This window comes from Oncorhynchus clarkii, chromosome 18 (genome assembly GCF_045791955.1).
Source record: "Oncorhynchus clarkii lewisi isolate Uvic-CL-2024 chromosome 18, UVic_Ocla_1.0, whole genome shotgun sequence".
In the NCBI taxonomy this organism is placed as follows: domain Eukaryota; kingdom Metazoa; phylum Chordata; class Actinopteri; order Salmoniformes; family Salmonidae; genus Oncorhynchus; species Oncorhynchus clarkii.
Genome location: NC_092164.1, coordinates 59,915,897 through 59,934,709, shown reverse-complemented (window position 1 = coordinate 59,934,709; position 18,813 = coordinate 59,915,897). Strand labels below are relative to the sequence as shown.

General features: G+C 44.4%; 1 protein-coding gene across 1 annotated transcript in view; it reads left to right on the top strand.

The window, feature by feature from the left end:
- The first annotated feature begins 395 nt into the window (after positions 1-395).
- LOC139373797 (elongator complex protein 2-like) overlaps positions 396-18,813 on the top strand; it is a 64,670-nt gene continuing 46,252 nt past the window's right edge. The window contains exons 1-10 of the mRNA XM_071114800.1: positions 396-531; positions 732-810; positions 1,023-1,093; positions 1,260-1,401; positions 4,089-4,166; positions 4,389-4,453; positions 4,594-4,660; positions 10,375-10,518; positions 10,895-10,990; positions 11,336-11,436. Coding sequence (XP_070970901.1) covers positions 400-531; positions 732-810; positions 1,023-1,093; positions 1,260-1,401; positions 4,089-4,166; positions 4,389-4,453; positions 4,594-4,660; positions 10,375-10,518; positions 10,895-10,990; positions 11,336-11,436 — 975 coding nt within the window. The 5' untranslated portion in view covers positions 396-399. The remainder of the gene's footprint in view (positions 532-731; positions 811-1,022; positions 1,094-1,259; positions 1,402-4,088; positions 4,167-4,388; positions 4,454-4,593; positions 4,661-10,374; positions 10,519-10,894; positions 10,991-11,335; positions 11,437-18,813) is intronic.

Here is an 18,813-nt window from a genome sequence, read left to right as displayed (position 1 = left end):
AATACAATACTTTTAATGAATTCACTATAATATATTTATATACCTTCTCCAGCCCAATTTAAATATTTTAACTTGCCATTAGTTTGTTATCATATCAATTACTTTATTCAATGAGTGTATTGCACCACCTACTGGATTATACCGAATAATGAGCAGAAGAGTTCAGTAACTAGAATGTCCCCTCTCATTTAGACACCATTTATTTGCATGATAAACCGTGGGTTATGTTTGCCAGTAATACTGTAGCGTCTGTCCCCTCAGCGAAACAAAAATATACAGTTAGTCCAGAGTGAGTTCCAGATCATTTTATCCATCGCCGAATGGGAGCGGAACGTTCCGTATAATCTTGTGCGGCGCTTATACCCATATTTACGGTAACTCTACCGGCTAGCATACAAGATGGCGGCTCCCATAATAGAAACATGTCATGTCGCATGTTGTGCAAATCGAACCCCAAATGTTCTTTCATGGGGTCGTGGGGGGCTCATTGCATATGGAACATGCAATTCTGTCGCTCTCTATGACCCACAGGTTATATATTTCTTTCACAATTTGAATTATTCGTGTCGTTGCAGTGGCAGCATAGGCTAGCTATGAGCTAGCTACATCATCAGTCTCGTCATTTTTGACAGTTCACGTTAATCAGCTTTATTTTGTATTGTGCTAGGTGTCCTTATGTTGTTGTTTTTGTTGTGACAGTCAGCTGTACTCTTTTACATAACATTATTCAGGAGAAGTGTGTTGTTGCTGTCCTCAATGGACATACCGGGAGGGTGAACACAGTCCAGTGGGTCCACAGAGAGGACTGTGGTGAGTAGAGATACCTGCATGCTTCATCCATTGCTTTGGTATGCCGATAATGTGCTTTATAATGTTCATCCAATGCTTTGGTATGCTGATAATGTGCTTTATAATGTTCATCCAATGCTTTGGTATGCTGATAATGTGCTTTATAATGTTCATCCAATGCTTTGATAGACTGTTTCTGACAATTGGTTGTTCTTCCCTGATGGCTGTTAAAGGTAGAGAAACTCACCTGGTGTCAGGAGGGTCTGACAGTCTAATGATTGTGTGGGAGGCCCAAGATGGAAAGGTGTGTTTTAAAGCCATTAGAAGTAGGAATAGTCCTCAAACCATATGTCAATGATCTGTATTGACACTTCTGTGTACATTTGATACATTATCTAAACACAGCAATAGTTTCACTAATATTAGTCCTTTCTAAGGCATATGTTTTGTGTTTGTGCCCCCTGCCCCAGTTTAAACAGTATGTTGAGTGTGTTGGGCATACTGGACCAGTGTGTGCTGTGGATGCCATCCACCTGGACAACAATAAGCTACTCATCGCCTCCACAGCCTCCGACTCCACTGTAAAACTATGGCTCTACACTGGGAGTAAAGGTAAGGGAAGCGTTTTTTGTCTCAGCGATAGACAAGTGTCCTGTCCAGCGGGTGTACTTGTACATCAAGTTGCCTCACGCTACAGGAACAGGAGATGGAAACTAACTCAGGCAAGGCTACTTTACTTAGTTTTTTTGTGTGACATGGTGTTCCATGTCACACAAAAAAGGAACTCTTTAGGACAGTCAGATTAGGTAAGGCAATCAGATCAGTGATGTGATGTTGGCCTTTGGACTCATGGACCTCATGGACCTATGTAATGCACTACTTTTGACCAGGGCTCATAGGCCACCTCAGTAGTACTCTCAAGTGCTGATGGGGCGGCAGGGTAGCCTAGTGGCTTGACTAGTAACCGGAAGGTTGCGAGTTCAAACCCCCGAGCTGACACGGTACAAATCTGTCGTTCTGCCCCTGAACAGGCAGTTAACCCACTGTTCCATCTCCTGTTCCTGTAGGCCGTCATTGAAAATAAGAATTTGTTCTTAACTGACTTGCCTAGTTAAAGATACAAATAAATAAAAAAGTACCCTGTCTCAACATGATTAGGTTACAAATACCCACAATGTTAGCCAAAAGTCAGCTCATTTAAATTTGAGACAGAGCGACGTGAGGTGGTGTAGGGTGAAGTTGCCCCTAGACGCTGATCGTGGGTCAGTTAAAAATAAAAATGTTATTTGTCACATGCTTCGTAAACAACAGGTGTAGACTAACAGTGAAATGCTTACTTACAGGTCCCTTTACAACAATGCAGAGTTGAAGATAAATATTACAAACATTTAAATAGTGACACGAGGAATAAATACACAGTGAATAACAATAACGAGTAAAAAATAACATGGCTAAATACAGGGAGTACCAGTACTGGGTTGATGTGCAGGGGTATGAGGTGGCTATATACGTATATATAGGGGTGAAGTGACTAGGCAACAGGATCCATAATAGACTGAGCTGTATCAGCAGTGTATCATGCATACTCACGCCATAAGCAGTAGCGTATGTGGTGAAAGTGTGTGTGTGGCGTGAGTATGCATGTGTGCGAGTGTTGTGTGTGGGGGTAGAGTCCAGTGTGTGTACATAGTCAAGTGCGTTAAAAAAAAATAAAGGGTCAATGCAGGTAGTCTGGGTAACTATTTGGTTCGGTATTTATCAGTCTTATGGCTTGGGGGTAGAAGCTGTTCAGGGTCCTGTTGGTTCCAGACTTGGCGAATTGGTACCACTTCTGTACCAGGCGATGTCAGAGGAAGGCCTTAAAAATTGTCATGGACTCCAGCCACCCAAGCCATACACTGTTCTCAATTTTTAAGGCCTTCTTCTGACATCGCCTGGTCCACAACTCCTGGATGGCAGGGAGCTTGGGCCCAGTGATGTAACTTAACTGATCCCCCTCTCCCCAATCACCAATGTAGATGCATGTTCCCCAATAATGGATAAGGTTAGGATTGGATGAGGAAAGATGATCCTAGACCTGTACCTAGGGGAAACTTCACCACGAAGCAAGAGAGACATCTGTGAGTTAATCTGTGCTGAATTTTCCAGCTAGCCTGACATCTGCTGCTATGCTGTGGTAGCACAGACAGAACAGTCTGGTCATTTGAATCACAGCGTTTAATGAGTCATCACTTATCAGGTCTGATATTGTACTGATCTATTGTTACCGGTGTGGTTTCCACTCTATCATGACACCAGGATTGTATCAGGACATGGTTTGGTATCAAGGATATTGTGCCGGGTCGTATTCATTAGTGCACAAGACATGGTGTCTAGTGAATACGACCCGGGATCACTCTGTTGTTTGCGTCCCAAATGGTACCCTGTTCCCTATATAGTGCACTACATTTGACCAGAGCCCTAGGGTGCCATTTGGGATGCTGGGATGTCATTATATTCACTGGACTGTTCTCTTCTCATCCTTATAAGTTCTGTGAGAGGAGAGGAGGAAGGAGGATGAAGAGAATAGTGTGTGGGGGGGGGGGGGGTTACTGTAAATTAGCTGCTATCATCTTCCTCTTCTTTGATGATATTTCATAAAAAATCAGGCCCTATTCATTTTGATGTGAGTTTCTTGTCAGGTCAAAGTTAAAGTCATTTCCATGTATCTCAGTATCAGTGCTGTTTTCATTTGAGATCTGTCCCTGGTGGCGACATGTTGTTTCCTTTGTAGCGTTGGTTGTTTTTTCCCTCTCTGGGTGTTAGTGGGTGTGGGGGGAAGCGAACGCTGATGTTACGTGACAGTCATGGAGACGGCCGTGTAGCCAAATGCTACTCTTTTTCCCTACAGAGTGCATTACTTTGACCAGATTGTTTTGGGCCCCGGTCAAAAGTAGTGCACTATATAGGGAATAGGGTGATATTTGGGACACTGGCTGGGTCTGTCCTCAAGGCATGTTGTCTGATGTAGCCCAGCCGGAGCTCTGCTACAAGTATGTGTTGCTAGTGCTAGCTAGTACCTGGAAGACCCCTGGGTTTCTGGGGAAAGGAGAGAAGTTCAATATGTCACCCTTTGACAAATGTCTCTGCAGCTAGCATCAATGGAACTCTCCTGGCTATTAGCCATCTCACCTCTCTAGGATAAGTTAATGAAATCATCTCGGAACAGTTGATTTATGGAACCCAATGATTTTTCATAATTTGTATGCCCTATCATTAAGGCTAATTTTTCTGTATTTATTTTTCCTCTTTCTATGAAGCGGAGTGCACCCATACCATATCCTTTGGGAGCGGGTTTATGATGGATGTCTCGCTAGCGTGGTTGCCAGGCAGCAGAGGTAAGCAGCAGCAGTGAACCCTCCACACCTCAGATCATCTTGAAGTGTTCCGCATGTCATCTCGACTGCCTTTCACATGCCTGTTCCTTTTGATGCTTTGTCCGCCCCCTCTTCCTCCCCTCCACTCAATCTGTCTTAAAAACATGAGGCACATGCAAATGTGTTATTATGCGGTCTGACTTCAGCAAGCGTGGCAGGACTAACACACTACACTCATTGCAGTTCCCATACTTGCCTGCGGGGGCGACGATTGCAGAATCCATTTGTATGCACAGTGCAATGGACAGGTAAGCTCAAGTAGCTGACTATATGGGCCAACAAATAAAGGTCATGTTAACATGAATACATTAATATGTTGGGTTAACGATGTTTAAACATATTTATTGACATTGATGCTGACCTTCTTCTTTCCCTGTGTCTCTGACAGTTCAGGAAAGTCCTCTCCTTGCAAGGGCATGAGGATTGGATCCGTGGTGTGGAGTGGGCCTGTGTAGGTGAGGACCACACCACTGTTTTAAACATCTGTTTCTTCATTGCCTTGTTTTATCTGGTGTGACTTACATAAATCTGACAAATAATCAGATAGTTTGACAAAATGGATTTGTGGTATAATCTGTATGTCCTGCTGGCTAGTTAGGTACAGGTGGTTGTGTAACCCTGCTGACTAGTTAGGTACAGGTGGTTGTGTAACCCTGCTGACTAGTTAGGTACAGGTGTTTGTGTAACCCTGCTGACTAGTTAGGTACAGGTGGTTGTGTCACCCTGCTGACTAGTTAGGTACAGGTGGTTGTGTAACCCTGCTGACTAGTTAGGTACAGGTGGTTGTGTAACCCTGCTGACTAGTTAGGTACAGGTGGTTGTGTAACCCTGCTGACTAGGTAGGTACAGGTGGTTGTGTAACCCTGCTGACTAGTTAGGTACAGGTGGTTGTGTAACCCTGCTGACTAGTTAGGTACAGGTGGTTGTGTAACCCTGCTGACTAGGTAGGTACAGGTGGTTGTGTAACCCTGCTGACTAGTTAGGTACAGGTGGTTGTGTAACCCTGCTGACTAGTTAGGTACAGGTGGTTGTGTAACCCTGCTGACTAGTTAGGTACAGGTGGTTGTGTAACCCTGCTGACTAGTTAGGTACAGGTGGTTGTGTAACCCTGCTGACTAGGTAGGTACAGGTGGTTGTGTAACCCTGCTGACTAGTTAGGTACAGGTGGTTGTGTAACCCTGCAGACTAGTTAGGTACAGGTGGTTGTGTAACCCTGCTGACTAGGTAGGTACAGGTGGTTGTGTAACCCTGCTGACTAGTTAGGTACAGGTGGTTGTGTAACCCTGATGACTAGTTAGGTACAGGTGGTTGTGTCACCCTGCTGGCTAGTTAGGTACAGGTGGTTGTGTAACCCTGCTGACTAGTTAGGTACAGGTGGTTGTGTAACCCTGCTGACTAGGTAGGTACAGGTGGTTGTGTAACCTTGCTGACTAGTTAGGTACAGGTGGTTGTGTAACCCTGCTGACTAGTTAGGTACAGGTGGTTGTGTAACCCTGCTGACTAGTTAGGTACAGGTGGTTGTGTAACCCTGCTGACTAGGTAGGTACAGGTGGTTGTGTAACCCTGCTGACTAGTTAGGTACAGGTGGTTGTGTAACCCTGCTGACTAGGTAGGTACAGGTGGTTGTGTAACCCTGCTGACTAGGTAGGTACAGGTGGTTGTGTAACCCTGCTGACTAGTTAGGTACAGGTGGTTGTGTAACCCTGCTGACTAGGTAGGTACAGGTGGTTGTGTAACCCTGCTGGCTAGTTAGGTACAGGTGGTTGTGTAACCCTGCTGACTAGGTAGGTACAGGTGGTTGTGTAACCCTGCTGACTAGTTAGGTACAGGTGGTTGTGTCACCCTGCTGACTAGTTAGGTACAGGTGGTTGTGTAACCCTGCTGACTAGTGGTTGTGTAACCCTGCTGGCTAGTTAGGTACAGGTGGTTGTGTAACCCTGCTGACTAGTTAGGTACAGGTGGTTGTGTAACCCTGCTGACTAGTTAGGTACAGGTGGTTGTGTAACCCTGCTGACTAGTTAGGTACAGGTGGTTGTGTAACCCTGCTGACTAGTTAGGTACAGGTGGTTGTGTAACCTTGCTGACTAGTTAGGTACAGGTGGTTGTGTCACCCTGCTGACTAGTTAGGTACAGGTGGTTGTGTAACCTTGCTGACTAGTTAGGTACAGGTGGTTGTGTCACCCTGCTGACTAGTGGTTGTGTAACCCTGCTGGATAGTTAGGTACAGGTGGTTGTGTAACCTTGCTGACTAGTTAGGTACATGTGGTTGTGTAACCTTGCTGACTAGTTAGGTACAGGTGGTTGTGTCACCCTGCTGACTAGTTAGGTACAGGTGGTTGTGTCACCCTGCTGACTAGTTAGGTACAGGTGGTTGTGTCACCCTGCTGACTAGTGGTTGTGTAACCCTGCTGGCTAGTTAGGTACAGATGGTTGTGTAACCCTGCTGGTTAGTTAGGTACAGGTGGTTGTGTAACCCTGCTGGCTAGTTAGGTACAGGTGGTTGTGTAACCCTGCTGACTAGTTAGGTACAAGTGGTTGTGTCACCCTGCTGACAAGTTAGGTACAGGTGGTTGTGTCACCCTGCTGACTAGTTAGGTACAGGTGGTTGTGTCACCCTGCTGACTAGTTAGGTACAGGTGGTTGTGTAACCATGCTGGCTAGTTAGGTACAGATGGTTGTGTAACCCTGCTGGCTAGTTAGGTACAGGTGGTTGTGTAACCCTGCTGACTAGTGGTTGTGTAACCCTGCTGGCTAGTTAGGTACAGGTGGTTGTGTAACCCTGCTGACTAGTTAGGTACAGGTGGTTGTGTAACCCTGCTGACTAGTTAGGTACAGGTTGTTGTGTAACCCTGCTGACTAGTTAGGTACAGGTGGTTGTGTAACCCTGCTGACTAGTTAGGTACAGGTGGTTGTGTAACCCTGCTGACTAGGTAGGTACAGGTGGTTGTGTAACCCTGCTGACTAGGTAGGTACAGGTGGTTGTGTAACCCTGCTGACTAGTGGTTGTGTAACCCTGCTGGCTAGTTAGGTACAGGTGGTTGTGTCACCCTGCTGACTAGTTAGGTACAAGTGGTTGTGTCACCCTGCTGACTAGGTAGGTACAGGTGGTTGTGTAACCCTGCTGACTAGTGGTTGTGTAACCCTGCTGACTAGTTAGGTACAGGTGGTTGTGTAACCCTGCTGACTAGTTAGGTACAGGTGGTTGTGTAACCCTGCTGACTTGGTAGGTACAGTTGGTTGTGTAACCCTGCTGACTAGGTAGGTACAGGTGGTTGTGTAACCCTGCTGACTAGTGGTTGTGTAACCCTGCTGGCTAGTTAGGTACAGGTGGTTGTGTAACCCTGCTGACTAGTGGTTGTGTAACCCTGCTGACTAGTTAGGTACAGGTGGTTCTGTCACCCTGCTGGCTAGTTAGGTACAGGTGGTTGTGTAACCCTGCTGACTAGTTGGGTACAGGTGGTTGTGTAACCCTGCTGACTAGTGGTTGTGTAACCCTGCTGACTAGTTAGGTACAGGTGGTTGTGTCACCCTGCTGGCTAGTTAGGTACAGGTGGTTGTGTCACCCTGCTGACTAGTTAGGTACAGGTGGTTGTGTAACCCTGTTGACTAGTTAGGTACAGGTGGTTGTGTAACCCTGCTGACTAGTTAGGTACAGTTGGTTGTGTAACCCTGCTGACTAGTTAGGTACAGGTGGTTGTGTAACCCTGCTGACTAGGTAGGTACAGGTGGTTGTGTAACCCTGCTGACTAGTTAGGTACAGGTGGTTGTGTAACCCTGCTGACTAGTTAGGTACAGTTGGTTGTGTAACCCTGCTGACTAGTTAGGTACAGGTGGTTGTGTAACCCTGATGACTAGGTAGGTACAGGTGGTTGTGTAAACCACTCCAGAGGTTCTCCAGCAGTGCTCTGTTCAGGGCTACATCATAAATGGCTGCATGTATCACTGTATGTATCACTGTATGCCCTTTATATAGTGTGTTACTTTTGATCAGAGTCCTATTTATAAATTATTTTATTTTACCTTTATTTAACTAGGCCAGTCAAGAACAAATTCTTATTTTACAATGGTGGCGTGCCAAACCTTCCCCTGCCCCGGCCAAACCTTCCCCTGCCCCGGCCAAATCTGCCCCGGCCAAACCTTCCCCTGCCCCGGCCAAACCTGCCCCGGCCAAACCTTCCCCTGCCCCGGCCAAACCTGCCCCGGCCAAACCTGCCCCGGCCAAACCTGCCCCGGCCAAACCTTCCCCTGCCCCGGCCAAACCTGCCCCGGCCAAACCTTCCCCTGCCCCGGCCAAACCTTCCCCTGCCCCGGCCAAACCTGCCCCGGCCAAACCTTCCCCTGCCCCGGCCAAACCTTCCCCTGCCCCGGCCAAACCTTCCCCTGCCCCGGCCAAACCTTCCCCCTGCCCCGGCCAAACCTGCCCCGGCCAAACCTTCTCCTGCCCCGGCCAAACCTGCCCCGGCCAAACCTTCCCCTGCCCCGGCCAAACCTTCCCCTGCCCCGGACGACTCTGGGACAATTTTGCGCCGCCCTATGGGACTCCCGATCACAGCCAGTTGCGATACAGTAGTGACGCCTCTAGCATTGAGGTGCAGTGCCTTAGACCGCTGCGCCACTCGGGAGCCCTATTGGGCCGGGTCAAAAGTAGTGCACAGGGTGCCATTTGGGATGCACCCCAGGGTTTGTAAAAGCTATTCCATCTCCTTCACCGACCCTCATCACTAGACTTATCCCACTCAGTTGATGACTTACTCCAAGCTGGTCGGCCAGTATTGGCAGAGACACACTGTGTCCCAAATGGCACCATATTCCCTACATAGTGCACTATTTTTAACCAGAGACTCTGATCGAAAGTAGTGCACTATATAGGGAATAGGGTGCCGTTTGGGATGCTGTCAGAGATTAATTTATATGCACCAGCCCCACAGGCAGGGTAAAATTGCTCTCCACCTTAAAAGGGTAAAAGAAAATGAAAATGTGTCCTTTTATGACTGGGACGTCTGTTTAATTAGATTTCACTTTTGTAGACGGACGTCTTTCCATAATGCATGAAACGGCTGCAGCAGAGCCCAGTCAATGCTTTATTTCTCCCCCCTCTCTCAGATACACTGTATCCTTCAAGCAGCTATTTCCACGGCCCTGTCTTTTGAGATCAGTCTTTTTCATTCCAGCCCTTGTTAGGACATGGTTCAGCCAATGTTCTGACACTTTGTGGTGACTAAAGGTCCCCTCTCGTCACAGGAGTAAGGGTATTAGCCCTGGTGTCCTGGTCCCCTCATACTACCATGGCCATCTAATCACCCCGTTTCTTTCAACCTCTCTCCTCGCTCTCTTCTCCAGGTAGTCGTAGTTGGAAAAAGAGTGGTTAACTGCCTTGTTCAGGGGCAGAAAGACAGATTTTTACCTTGTCAGCTCAGGGATTCGATCTTGCAACCATTCGGTTACTAGTCCAACGCTCTAACGACTAGGCTACCTGCCACCCCCGGAATAAATAAAGGTTCAATTAATAAAAGTTAATAAATAAAGGTTAATAAATAAAGAATAAATAAATAAAGGTTAAAGGTTAATAAATAAAGAATAAATAAATAAAGGTTAAAGGTTAATAAATAAAGGTTAAAGGTTAATAAATAAAGAATAAATAATTAAAGGTTGAAGGTTAATAAATAAAGGTTAAAGGTTAATAAATAAAGGTTAAATTGTAATAAATAAAGAAAAGTTAATGGTTAATAAATAAAGGTTAAAGGTTAATAAATAAAGGTTAAAGGTTAATAAATAAAGGTTAATGGTTAATAAAAAAGGTTCAAGGTTAATAAATAAAGAATAAATAAATAAAGGTTAAAGGTTAATAAATAAAGGTTAAAGGTTAATAAATAAATAATAAATAAATAAAGGTTAAAGGTTAATAAATAAAGGTTAAAGGTTAATAAATAAAGGTTAAAGATTAATAAATAAAGGTTAAAGGTTAATAAATAAAGGTTAATAAATAAAGGTTAATGGTTAATAAAAAAGGTTCAAGGTTAATAAATAAAGGTTAAAGGTTAATAAATAAATAATAAATAAATAAAGGTTAAAGGTTAATAAATAAAGGTTAATGGTTAATAAAAAAGGTTCAAGGTTAATAAATAAAGGTTAAATTAAAATCAACTAATGTCTACCTCTATGCTGGCAGACGGGGATCTGTTACTGGCCAGCTGTGCTCAGGATTGTCTGATCCGGGTTTGGAGGCTGGTTGCCAAGTCTAGGACGAAGAGAAACGCGCAGGAAGAACGCGCCATTAGGATGTCTGAAGATGTCTTTACACTGACACAGAACGGTGAGCAGACAGCATCAGGTTTCATTAGAAAAATGTGTTGATTAGAATTATTAAAAATGAATGATTAAATCAAAGTCAGGTTTGAGTCACTTTCACAGTCTGTTTCAATGTCTGTCTAACAAGAAGAATCAAGAATCACGTGATCATTAATGTGAATGTCATCATTGTTGATGTTCGTTGAATCGATGCCTTTATATTTAAATGTCGTGTTATTTTAATCGGGGGAAATTTGAATTGTTCGATCCCTGGCAACAACCGTACAATTCTAAAACATGCCTTTTAACTGAATAAGTTATCACACAAATGTGGATGAGTTTGTGATTGTACAATCATACCGTTCGACTTTAGATTCATGCATGTTGTATTTTTGCCCCAGATGCGTCCTCCGCATTTGCAGTGACGCTAGAGTCAGTCCTTGCCGGCCACGAGAACAAGGTCTATGGAGTCCACTGGCAGCCCCCTGTCATCAAAGGTACTTTACTGTCAACCTATACGCCATTTGTTCCCCAGATCACACTTGACTTATTTCACTGTGATGTGGAGGTGTCATACTAAATGATTTCATGGGGATGGAGGGAGAGTGATTTGTTCCACACGCCCATGACATCAGAAAGGGTGAACCCTGAACTCTTTTAATAGTTCACATCACTCACCCACCGTCTGTCCGCTGCGGTACTTTCATGATGTTTTTATCCATCCAACCCGCGTTGCTGTATTGTGGCTCCGAGGAAGACGTTTCTCCTAGGTACAGTTTAGCATCTAGGGGCGATTTCACTACTGTGTTCCTTCATTGTGAAGCTCTTTGTCTCCCCTACAGGTGGCGACCAGCACCAGTCTCTGAGCCTGCTCTCTGCTTCCATGGACAAGACCATGATCCTGTGGGCTCAGGAGGAAGGCTCAGGGGTGTGGGTGGAGCAGGTCAGTGTCTACTTCTGGTTGTGTCCCAAACAGCACCCTGTTCCCCATAGGGCACTACTTTGGTCTCTGGTCTTAATAGGGTGGCGTTCAGGACAGAGACCTGTGGTAAAGGTCACCCCCACACACACACACACACTCCTGTCTGTCTCTCTCTCTCTCTCTCTCTCGCTCTCGCTCTCGCTCTCGCGCTCTCTCTCTCTCTCTCTCTCTCTCTCGCTCTCGCTCTCTCGCTCTCGCTCTCGCTCTCGCTCTCGCTCTCGCTCTCGCTCTCGCTCTCGCTCGCTCTCGCTCTCGCTCGCTCTCTCTCTCTCTCTGTGTGTCAATTCAATTCAAGGGGCTTTATTGGCATGGGAAACATGTGTTACATTGCCAAAGCAAAGCAAGTGAGGTAGATAATATACAAAAGTGAAATAAACAATAAAAATTAACAGTAAACATTACACATACAGAAATTTCAAAACAATAAAGACATTACAAATGTCATATTATACATACATATATATATATATACAGTGTTGTAACAATGTACAAATGGTTAAAGAACACAAGGGAAAATAAATAAGCATAAATATGGGTTGTGTATTTACAATGGTGTTTGTTCTTCACTGGTTGCCCTTTTCATGTGGCAACAGGTCACACATCTTGCTGCTGTGATGGCACACTGTGGAATTTCCCCCAGTAGATATGGGAGTTTATCAAAATTGGATTTGTTTTCAAATTCTTTGTGGATCTGTGTAATCTGAGTGAAATATGTATCTCTAATATGGTCATACGTTGGACAGGAGGTTAGGAAGTGCAGCTCAGTTTCCACCTCATTTTGTGGGCAGTGTGCACATAGCCTGTCTTCTCTTGAGAGCCATGTCTGCCTACAGCGGCCTTTCTCAATAGCAAGGCTATGCTCACTAAGTCTGTACATAGTCAAAGCTTTCCTTAACTTTTGGTCAGTCACAGTGGTCAGGTATTCTGCCGCTGTGTACTCTGAAGGTTTGGGAATCGCTTCCTTTAAGGTGGTTATAGAATTTAACGGCTCTTTTCTGGATTTTGATAATTAGTGGGTATCGGCCTAATTCTGCTCTGCATGCATTATTTGGTGTTCTACGTTGTACACGGAGGATATTTTTGCAGAATTCTGCGTGCAGAGTCTCAATTTGGTGTTTGTCCCATTTTGTGAAGTCTTGGTTGGTGAGCGGACCCCAGACCTCACAACCGTAAAGGGCAATGGGCTCTATGACTGATTCAAGTATTTTTAGCCAAATCCTAATTGGTATGTTGAAATCTATGTTCCTTTTGATGGCATAGAATGCCCTTCTTGCCTTGTCTCTCAGATCGTTCACAGCTTTGTGGAAGTTACCTGTGGCGCTGATGTTTAGGCCAAGGTATGTATAGTTTTTTGTGTGCTCTAGGGCAACAGTGTCTAGATGGAATTTGTATTTGTGGTCCTGGTGACTGGACCTTTTTTGGAACACCATTATTTTGGTCTTACTGAGATTTACTGTCAGGGCCCAGGTCTGACAGAATCTGTGCATAAGATCTAGGTGCTGCTGTAGGCCCTCCTTGGTTGGTGACAGAAGCACCAGATCATCGGCAAATTGTCAATTAGGGTGTGCAGGGTGAATACATGGTCTGTTGTACGGTAATTTGGTAAAAAGCCCATTTGACATTTGCTCAGTAAATTGTTTTCATTGAGGAAATGTCTGCTGTTAATGATAATGCAGAGGATTTTCCCAAGGTTACGGTTGACGCATTTTCCACGGTAGTTATTGGGGTCAAATTTGTCTCCACTTTTGTGGATTGGGGTGATCAGTCCTTGGTTCCAAATATTGGGGAAGATGCCAGAGCTAAGGATTATGTTAAAGAGTTTTAGTATAGCCAATTGGAATTTGTTGTCTGTATATTTGATCATTTCATTGAGGATACCATCAACACCACAGGCCTTTTTGGGTTGGAGGGTTTTTATTTTGTCCTGTAACTCATTCAATGTAATTGGAGAATCCAGTGGGTTCTGGTAGTCTTTAATAGTTGATTCTAAGATCTGTATTTGATCATGTATATGTTTTGTTATAGAGCCAAAAAGATTGAAGAAGTGGTTTACCCATACATCTCCATTTTGGATAGATAATTCTCTGTGTTGTTTGTTTAGTGTTTTCCAATTTTCCCAGAAGTGGTTAGTCTATGGATTCTTCAATTACATTGAGCTGATTTCTGACATGCTGTTCCTTCTTTTTCCGTAGTGTATTTCTGTATTGTTTTAGTGATTCACCATAGTGAAGGCGTAGACTCAGGTTTTCCAGGTCTCTATGTTTTTGGTTGGACAGGTTTCTCAATTTCTTTCTTAGATTTTTGCATTCTTCATCAAACCATCTGTCATTGTTGTTAATTTTCTTCGGTTTTCTATTTGAGATTTTTAGATTTGATAGGGAAGCTGAGAGGTCAAATATACTGTTCAGATTTTCTACTGCCAAGTTTACACCTTCACTATTACAGTGAAACATTTTACCCAGGAAATTGTCTAAAAGGGATTGAATTTGTTGTTGCCTAATTGTTTTTTGGTAGGTTTCCAAACTGCATTCTTTCCATTTATAGCATTTCTCAATGTTACTCAGTTCCTTTGGCTTTGATGCCTGTCTCTCTCTCTCTCTCTCTCTGTGTCTCTCTGTCTGGATGTCTCTCTGTCTGTGTGTGTGTGTATGTCTCTGTCCGTCGGTCTCTCTCGGTTTTTGTCTCTCTCAGAACATCTGCTGTTTCTCTGTGCTGGGCTAAATTTAACAGAAGTGTGGAAGATGTAAGTTCCTCCCCATCTGCCCCTGAGTTTCAGGAGTGTTGAATTCTGGGAGAGACCTTATATAACCTGTCTTCTCCTCCTCCACTCTTAATATCTCCTCTGAAATCAATAGATGACTATGCTACTACAAAGGACATAGTTGACTTTATCACCAGAATCATGCTTAAGTCCCAATGTCAGAGAGAACATTGCAGAGCTCTACTGTACGACTATTTGGCTTGCATATGTGCCTAAATATTTAGCTGTGCGTTTCCCTTTAAGAGCACCAGTATACCTAGAATAATGAAGGATTCTAGCTTTATTACCTCAAATATTTTGTATTGTGTTCCCAAATTCTTTTGTGTGTGTGCCTACATTTTTCAACTTAGGCACACATGTGCTCCTTGTAAAAAAACAAGTCAGCGTAGAGCTCTGCTTTGTAGCATGGCTAGATAGTGATGACCCCCCCCCCTCACTGGCTATCAGCCTAAAAGCAGGCCTTGGCCCATATTCATAAAGCATCTCATCTTAGGAGTGCTGATCTACGATCAGGTCCACCTTGTCCTTGTAATCTTATTCATTGTAATCAAAAATGCTAAACTGATCCTAGATCAGCACTCATTCTAAGACACTTTGAATATATGGCCAGGCCCTCACCCCAATCTAACCTGAACAGGGTTTTGAGTGGCGCTCTCGGAGAGGAAGATGACATGATGGAAGGATAACAGTCTACAGGTGATCGATCAATCGATCTTGGCGTTTGCGCGTACAGTGGCAGAAATTCAGTTCCTCCACTCTGACACCAGGAGACTGATAAGGATCTGCAACAAAGTTTAAAAATTGTTCCAGGCTCCTATTCTTGACGTTGATTAGAACAAGGTCGTCAATCGAAGGAAAGAGCAGCAGCAGCAGCAGGTCTCTGGAAAAGACAACATGGCTCCTCTGGCCAGGGCTTTGACACAGCAAGGCAGAAGGAATACACACCTGGAATAGCTCCTGTCTTTGTTCAGTGTGAAAGTGCATAAGATATGTGAACAGTTAATTTTTTTTCCCCGTGATTTTTCAAACGGGGAGAAACCTTACAAAGGAAGCCAACGTCTGTTATTGTACACGTCAATGATTGACATCTAATTACAGATTTCTTCCTCCCCACTGTGCTCACATCCAGTGGAAAGCTCGATAGGTGTAATTCACATTAATAATACTCTTTTGTCAAAGGATATTACAATCTCAAAAACCCCACACTTGCTGGGCAAAGTCCAGGTTAATGGAAGCGCACAGAGAGTGGGAAGAGTTTTGTCACTGTTATCAATGACACATTCACAATTGGGATAGATGACATTGCTAAGGCCTTTCACATGTCCTGTCTGCACCAGAAGGATGCATATCCCTTTCTATACTGAAGCAAAATATAAACGCAACATGTTTCATGAGCTGAAAATAAAGATCCCAGAATTCTTCCATGCGCACAGAAAGCTTATTTTTCTCAAGTTTTGTGCACAAATTTGTTTACCTCCCTGTTAGTGAGCATTTCTCCTTTGCCAAGATAATCCATACACCTGACTGGTGTGGCATATCAAGAAGCTGATTAAACAGCATGATCATTACACAGGTGCACCTTGTGATGGGGACAATAAAAGGCCTCTCTAAAATGTGCAGTTTTGTCATACAACACAATGCCACAGATGTTTCAAGTTTTTGAGGCAGCGTGCAATTAGTATACTGACTGCAGGAATGTCCACCAGAGCTGTTGCCACAGAAGTGAATGTTCGTTTCTCGTCCATAAGCCGTTTAAGATAATTTGGCAGTATGTCCATAACCGTAGACCATGTATAACCAAGCCAGCCCAGGACCTCCACATCCAACTTCTTCACCTGTGGGATCGTCTGAGACCAGTCCCCAGACAGCTGATGAAACTGAGGAGTATTTCTGTCTGTAATAACGCCCTTTTGTGGGGAAAAATTCATTCTGAGTGGGTGGGCCTGGCTCCCTAGTGGGTGGGCCTGGCTCCCTAGTGGGTGGGCCTGGCTGCCAAGTGGGTGGGCCTGGCTGCCAAGTGGGTGGGCCTGGCTGCCAAGTGGGTGGGCCTGGCTGCCAAGTGGGTGGGCCTGGCTGCCTAGTGGGTGGGCCTGGCTGCCTAGTGGGTGGGCCTGGCTGCCTAGTGGGTGGGCCTGGCTGCCTAGTGGGTGGGCCTGGCTGCCTAGTTGGTGGGCCTGGCTGCCAAGTGGGTGGGCCTGGCTGCCAAGTGGGTGATCCTATGCCCTCCAAGGCTCATCCATGGCTGCGCTCCTGTCCAGTCATGTGAAATCCATAGATTAGGGACTAAGATTTTTTTTTCAATTGACTGATTTCATTATATTAACTAACTCAGTAAAATCATTGAAATTGTTGCATGTTGCGTTTATATATTTTTTTATTCAGTGTAGATCAGGTTCATGTTCAGTGAGGAGAAAAGGTTTTAAAAGGGAAGTGAAATGGGGGCGGAACAACCAGAACTTGTCTAATAAGAAACGCTTGTTTTCATTTTCCGTTATGAAAGGTTTTGCTATGGCGTTCCCTACTGAACACACCCCAGGACTTAAAGGCCCACTGAGCTTAGCCAGGCAGTACATGACCAACCTGGGCTACGTCTTAATTAACACCTTACCCCTCCGTGATGATTAGAGTAATTGGTGAAATTTAGCGGAGGGCCGGGGCAAGCAGTGGGATGGCGTAAATCACCAAGTACTAACGAGTCATACTGGTAATTAGGAACCGGGGAGGACAATAGACCAGAGCATCCCTCCCTCCCTCAGATGTGTCTGTGTTTGTGTGTCTGTGTTTGTGTGTCTGTGTTTGTGTGTCTGTGTTCGTGTGTCTGTGTCTGTGTTCGTATGTCTGTGTTCGTATGTCTGTGTCTATGTTCGTATGTCTGTGTATATGTCTGTGTCTGTGTCTATGTTCGTATGCCTGTGTCTGTGTCTATGTTCGTATGTCTGTGTCTTTGTCTATGTTCGTATGTCTGTGTCTATGTTCGTATGTCTGTGTTCGTATGTCTGTGTCTGTCTGTGTTCGTATGTCTGTGTCTGTGTTCGTGTGTCTGTGTTCGTGTGTCTATGTTCGTATGTCTGTGTCTATGTTCGTATGTCTCTGTCTGTGTCTATGTTCGTATGTCTCTGTCTGTGTCTATGTTCGTATGTCTGTGTCTATGTTCGTATGTCTGTGTCTGTGTTCGTATGTCTGTGTTCGTGTGTCTGGGTTCGTGTGTCTGTGTTCGTATGTCTGTGTCTATGTTCGTGTGTCTGTGTTCGTGTGTCTGTGTTCGTATGTCTGTGTCTATGTTCGTGTGTCTGTTCGTGTGTCTATGTTCGTGTGTCTATGTTCGTGTGTCTATGTTCGTGTGTCTATGTTCGTGTGTCTATGTTCGTATGTCTATGTTCGTGTGTCTATGTTCGTGTGTCTATGTTCGTGTGTCTATGTTCGTGTGTCTATGTTCGTGTGTCTATGTTCGTGTGTCTATGTTCGTGTGTCTATGTTCGTGTGTCTATGTTCGTGTGTCTATGTTCGTGTGTCTGTGTTCGTATGTCTGTGACTATGTTCGTGTGTCTGTTTGTGTGTATGTTCGCGTGTCTATGTTCGTGTGTCTATGTTCGTGTGTCTGTGTTCGTGTGTCTGTGTCTGTGTTCGTGTGTCTGTGTTCGTGTGTCTGTGTTCGTGTGTCTGTGTCTGTGTTCGTGTGTTTGTGTTTGTGTGTCTGTGTTTGTGTGTCTGTGTTCGTGTGTCTGTGTTCGTGTGTCTGTGTTCGTGTGTCTGTGTCTGTGTTCGTGTGTTTGTGTGTCTGTGTTTGTGTGTCTGTGTCTGTGTCTGTGTTTGTGTGTCTGTGTTTGTGTGTCTGTGTTTGTGTGTTTGTGTGTCTGTGTTCGTATGTGTCTGTGTTCGTGTGTCTGTGTTCGTATGTCTGTGTTCGTATGTCTGTGTTCGTGTGTCTGGGTTCGTGTGTCTGGGTTCGCGTATTTGTCTGTGTTCGTATTTGTCTGTGTTCGTATTTGTCTGTGTTCGCGTGTCTGTGTGTGTTCGTATATCTGTGTTCGTGTGTCTGTCTGTGTTCGTATTTGTCTGTGTTCGTATTTGTCTGTGTTCGTATTTGTCTGTGTTCGTGTGTCTGTACGTGTGTTCTTTTTATTTTACTTAACCTTTATTTTGACGGGGAGTCAATGCTGAGACCAACACCTCTTATCTTTGTGTATCCATCAACCAATCAAATCAAATTGTATGTCACATGCGCCAAATATAACAGGTGTCGACCTTACTGTGAAATTCTTACTTACAAGCTCTTAACCAACAATGCAGTTCAAGAAATAGAGTTAAGAAAATATTTACCAAATAAACTAAAGTAAAAAATACAATTATAAAGTAACACAATTACATAACAATAACGAGGCTATATACAGGGGGTACCACTACCGAGTCAATGTGTGGAGGTACAGTTTAGTCGAGGTCATTTGTACGTGTAGGTAAATGAATTAGTTTATCTAGTTGTCAAAAAGTGCTTTACAGGAACCGATCTAGACCCCAAAGAGCAAGCGGAGACAGTAGCATAGGCCAGGGAAAACTCCTTAGATGGAAGAAACCAATAG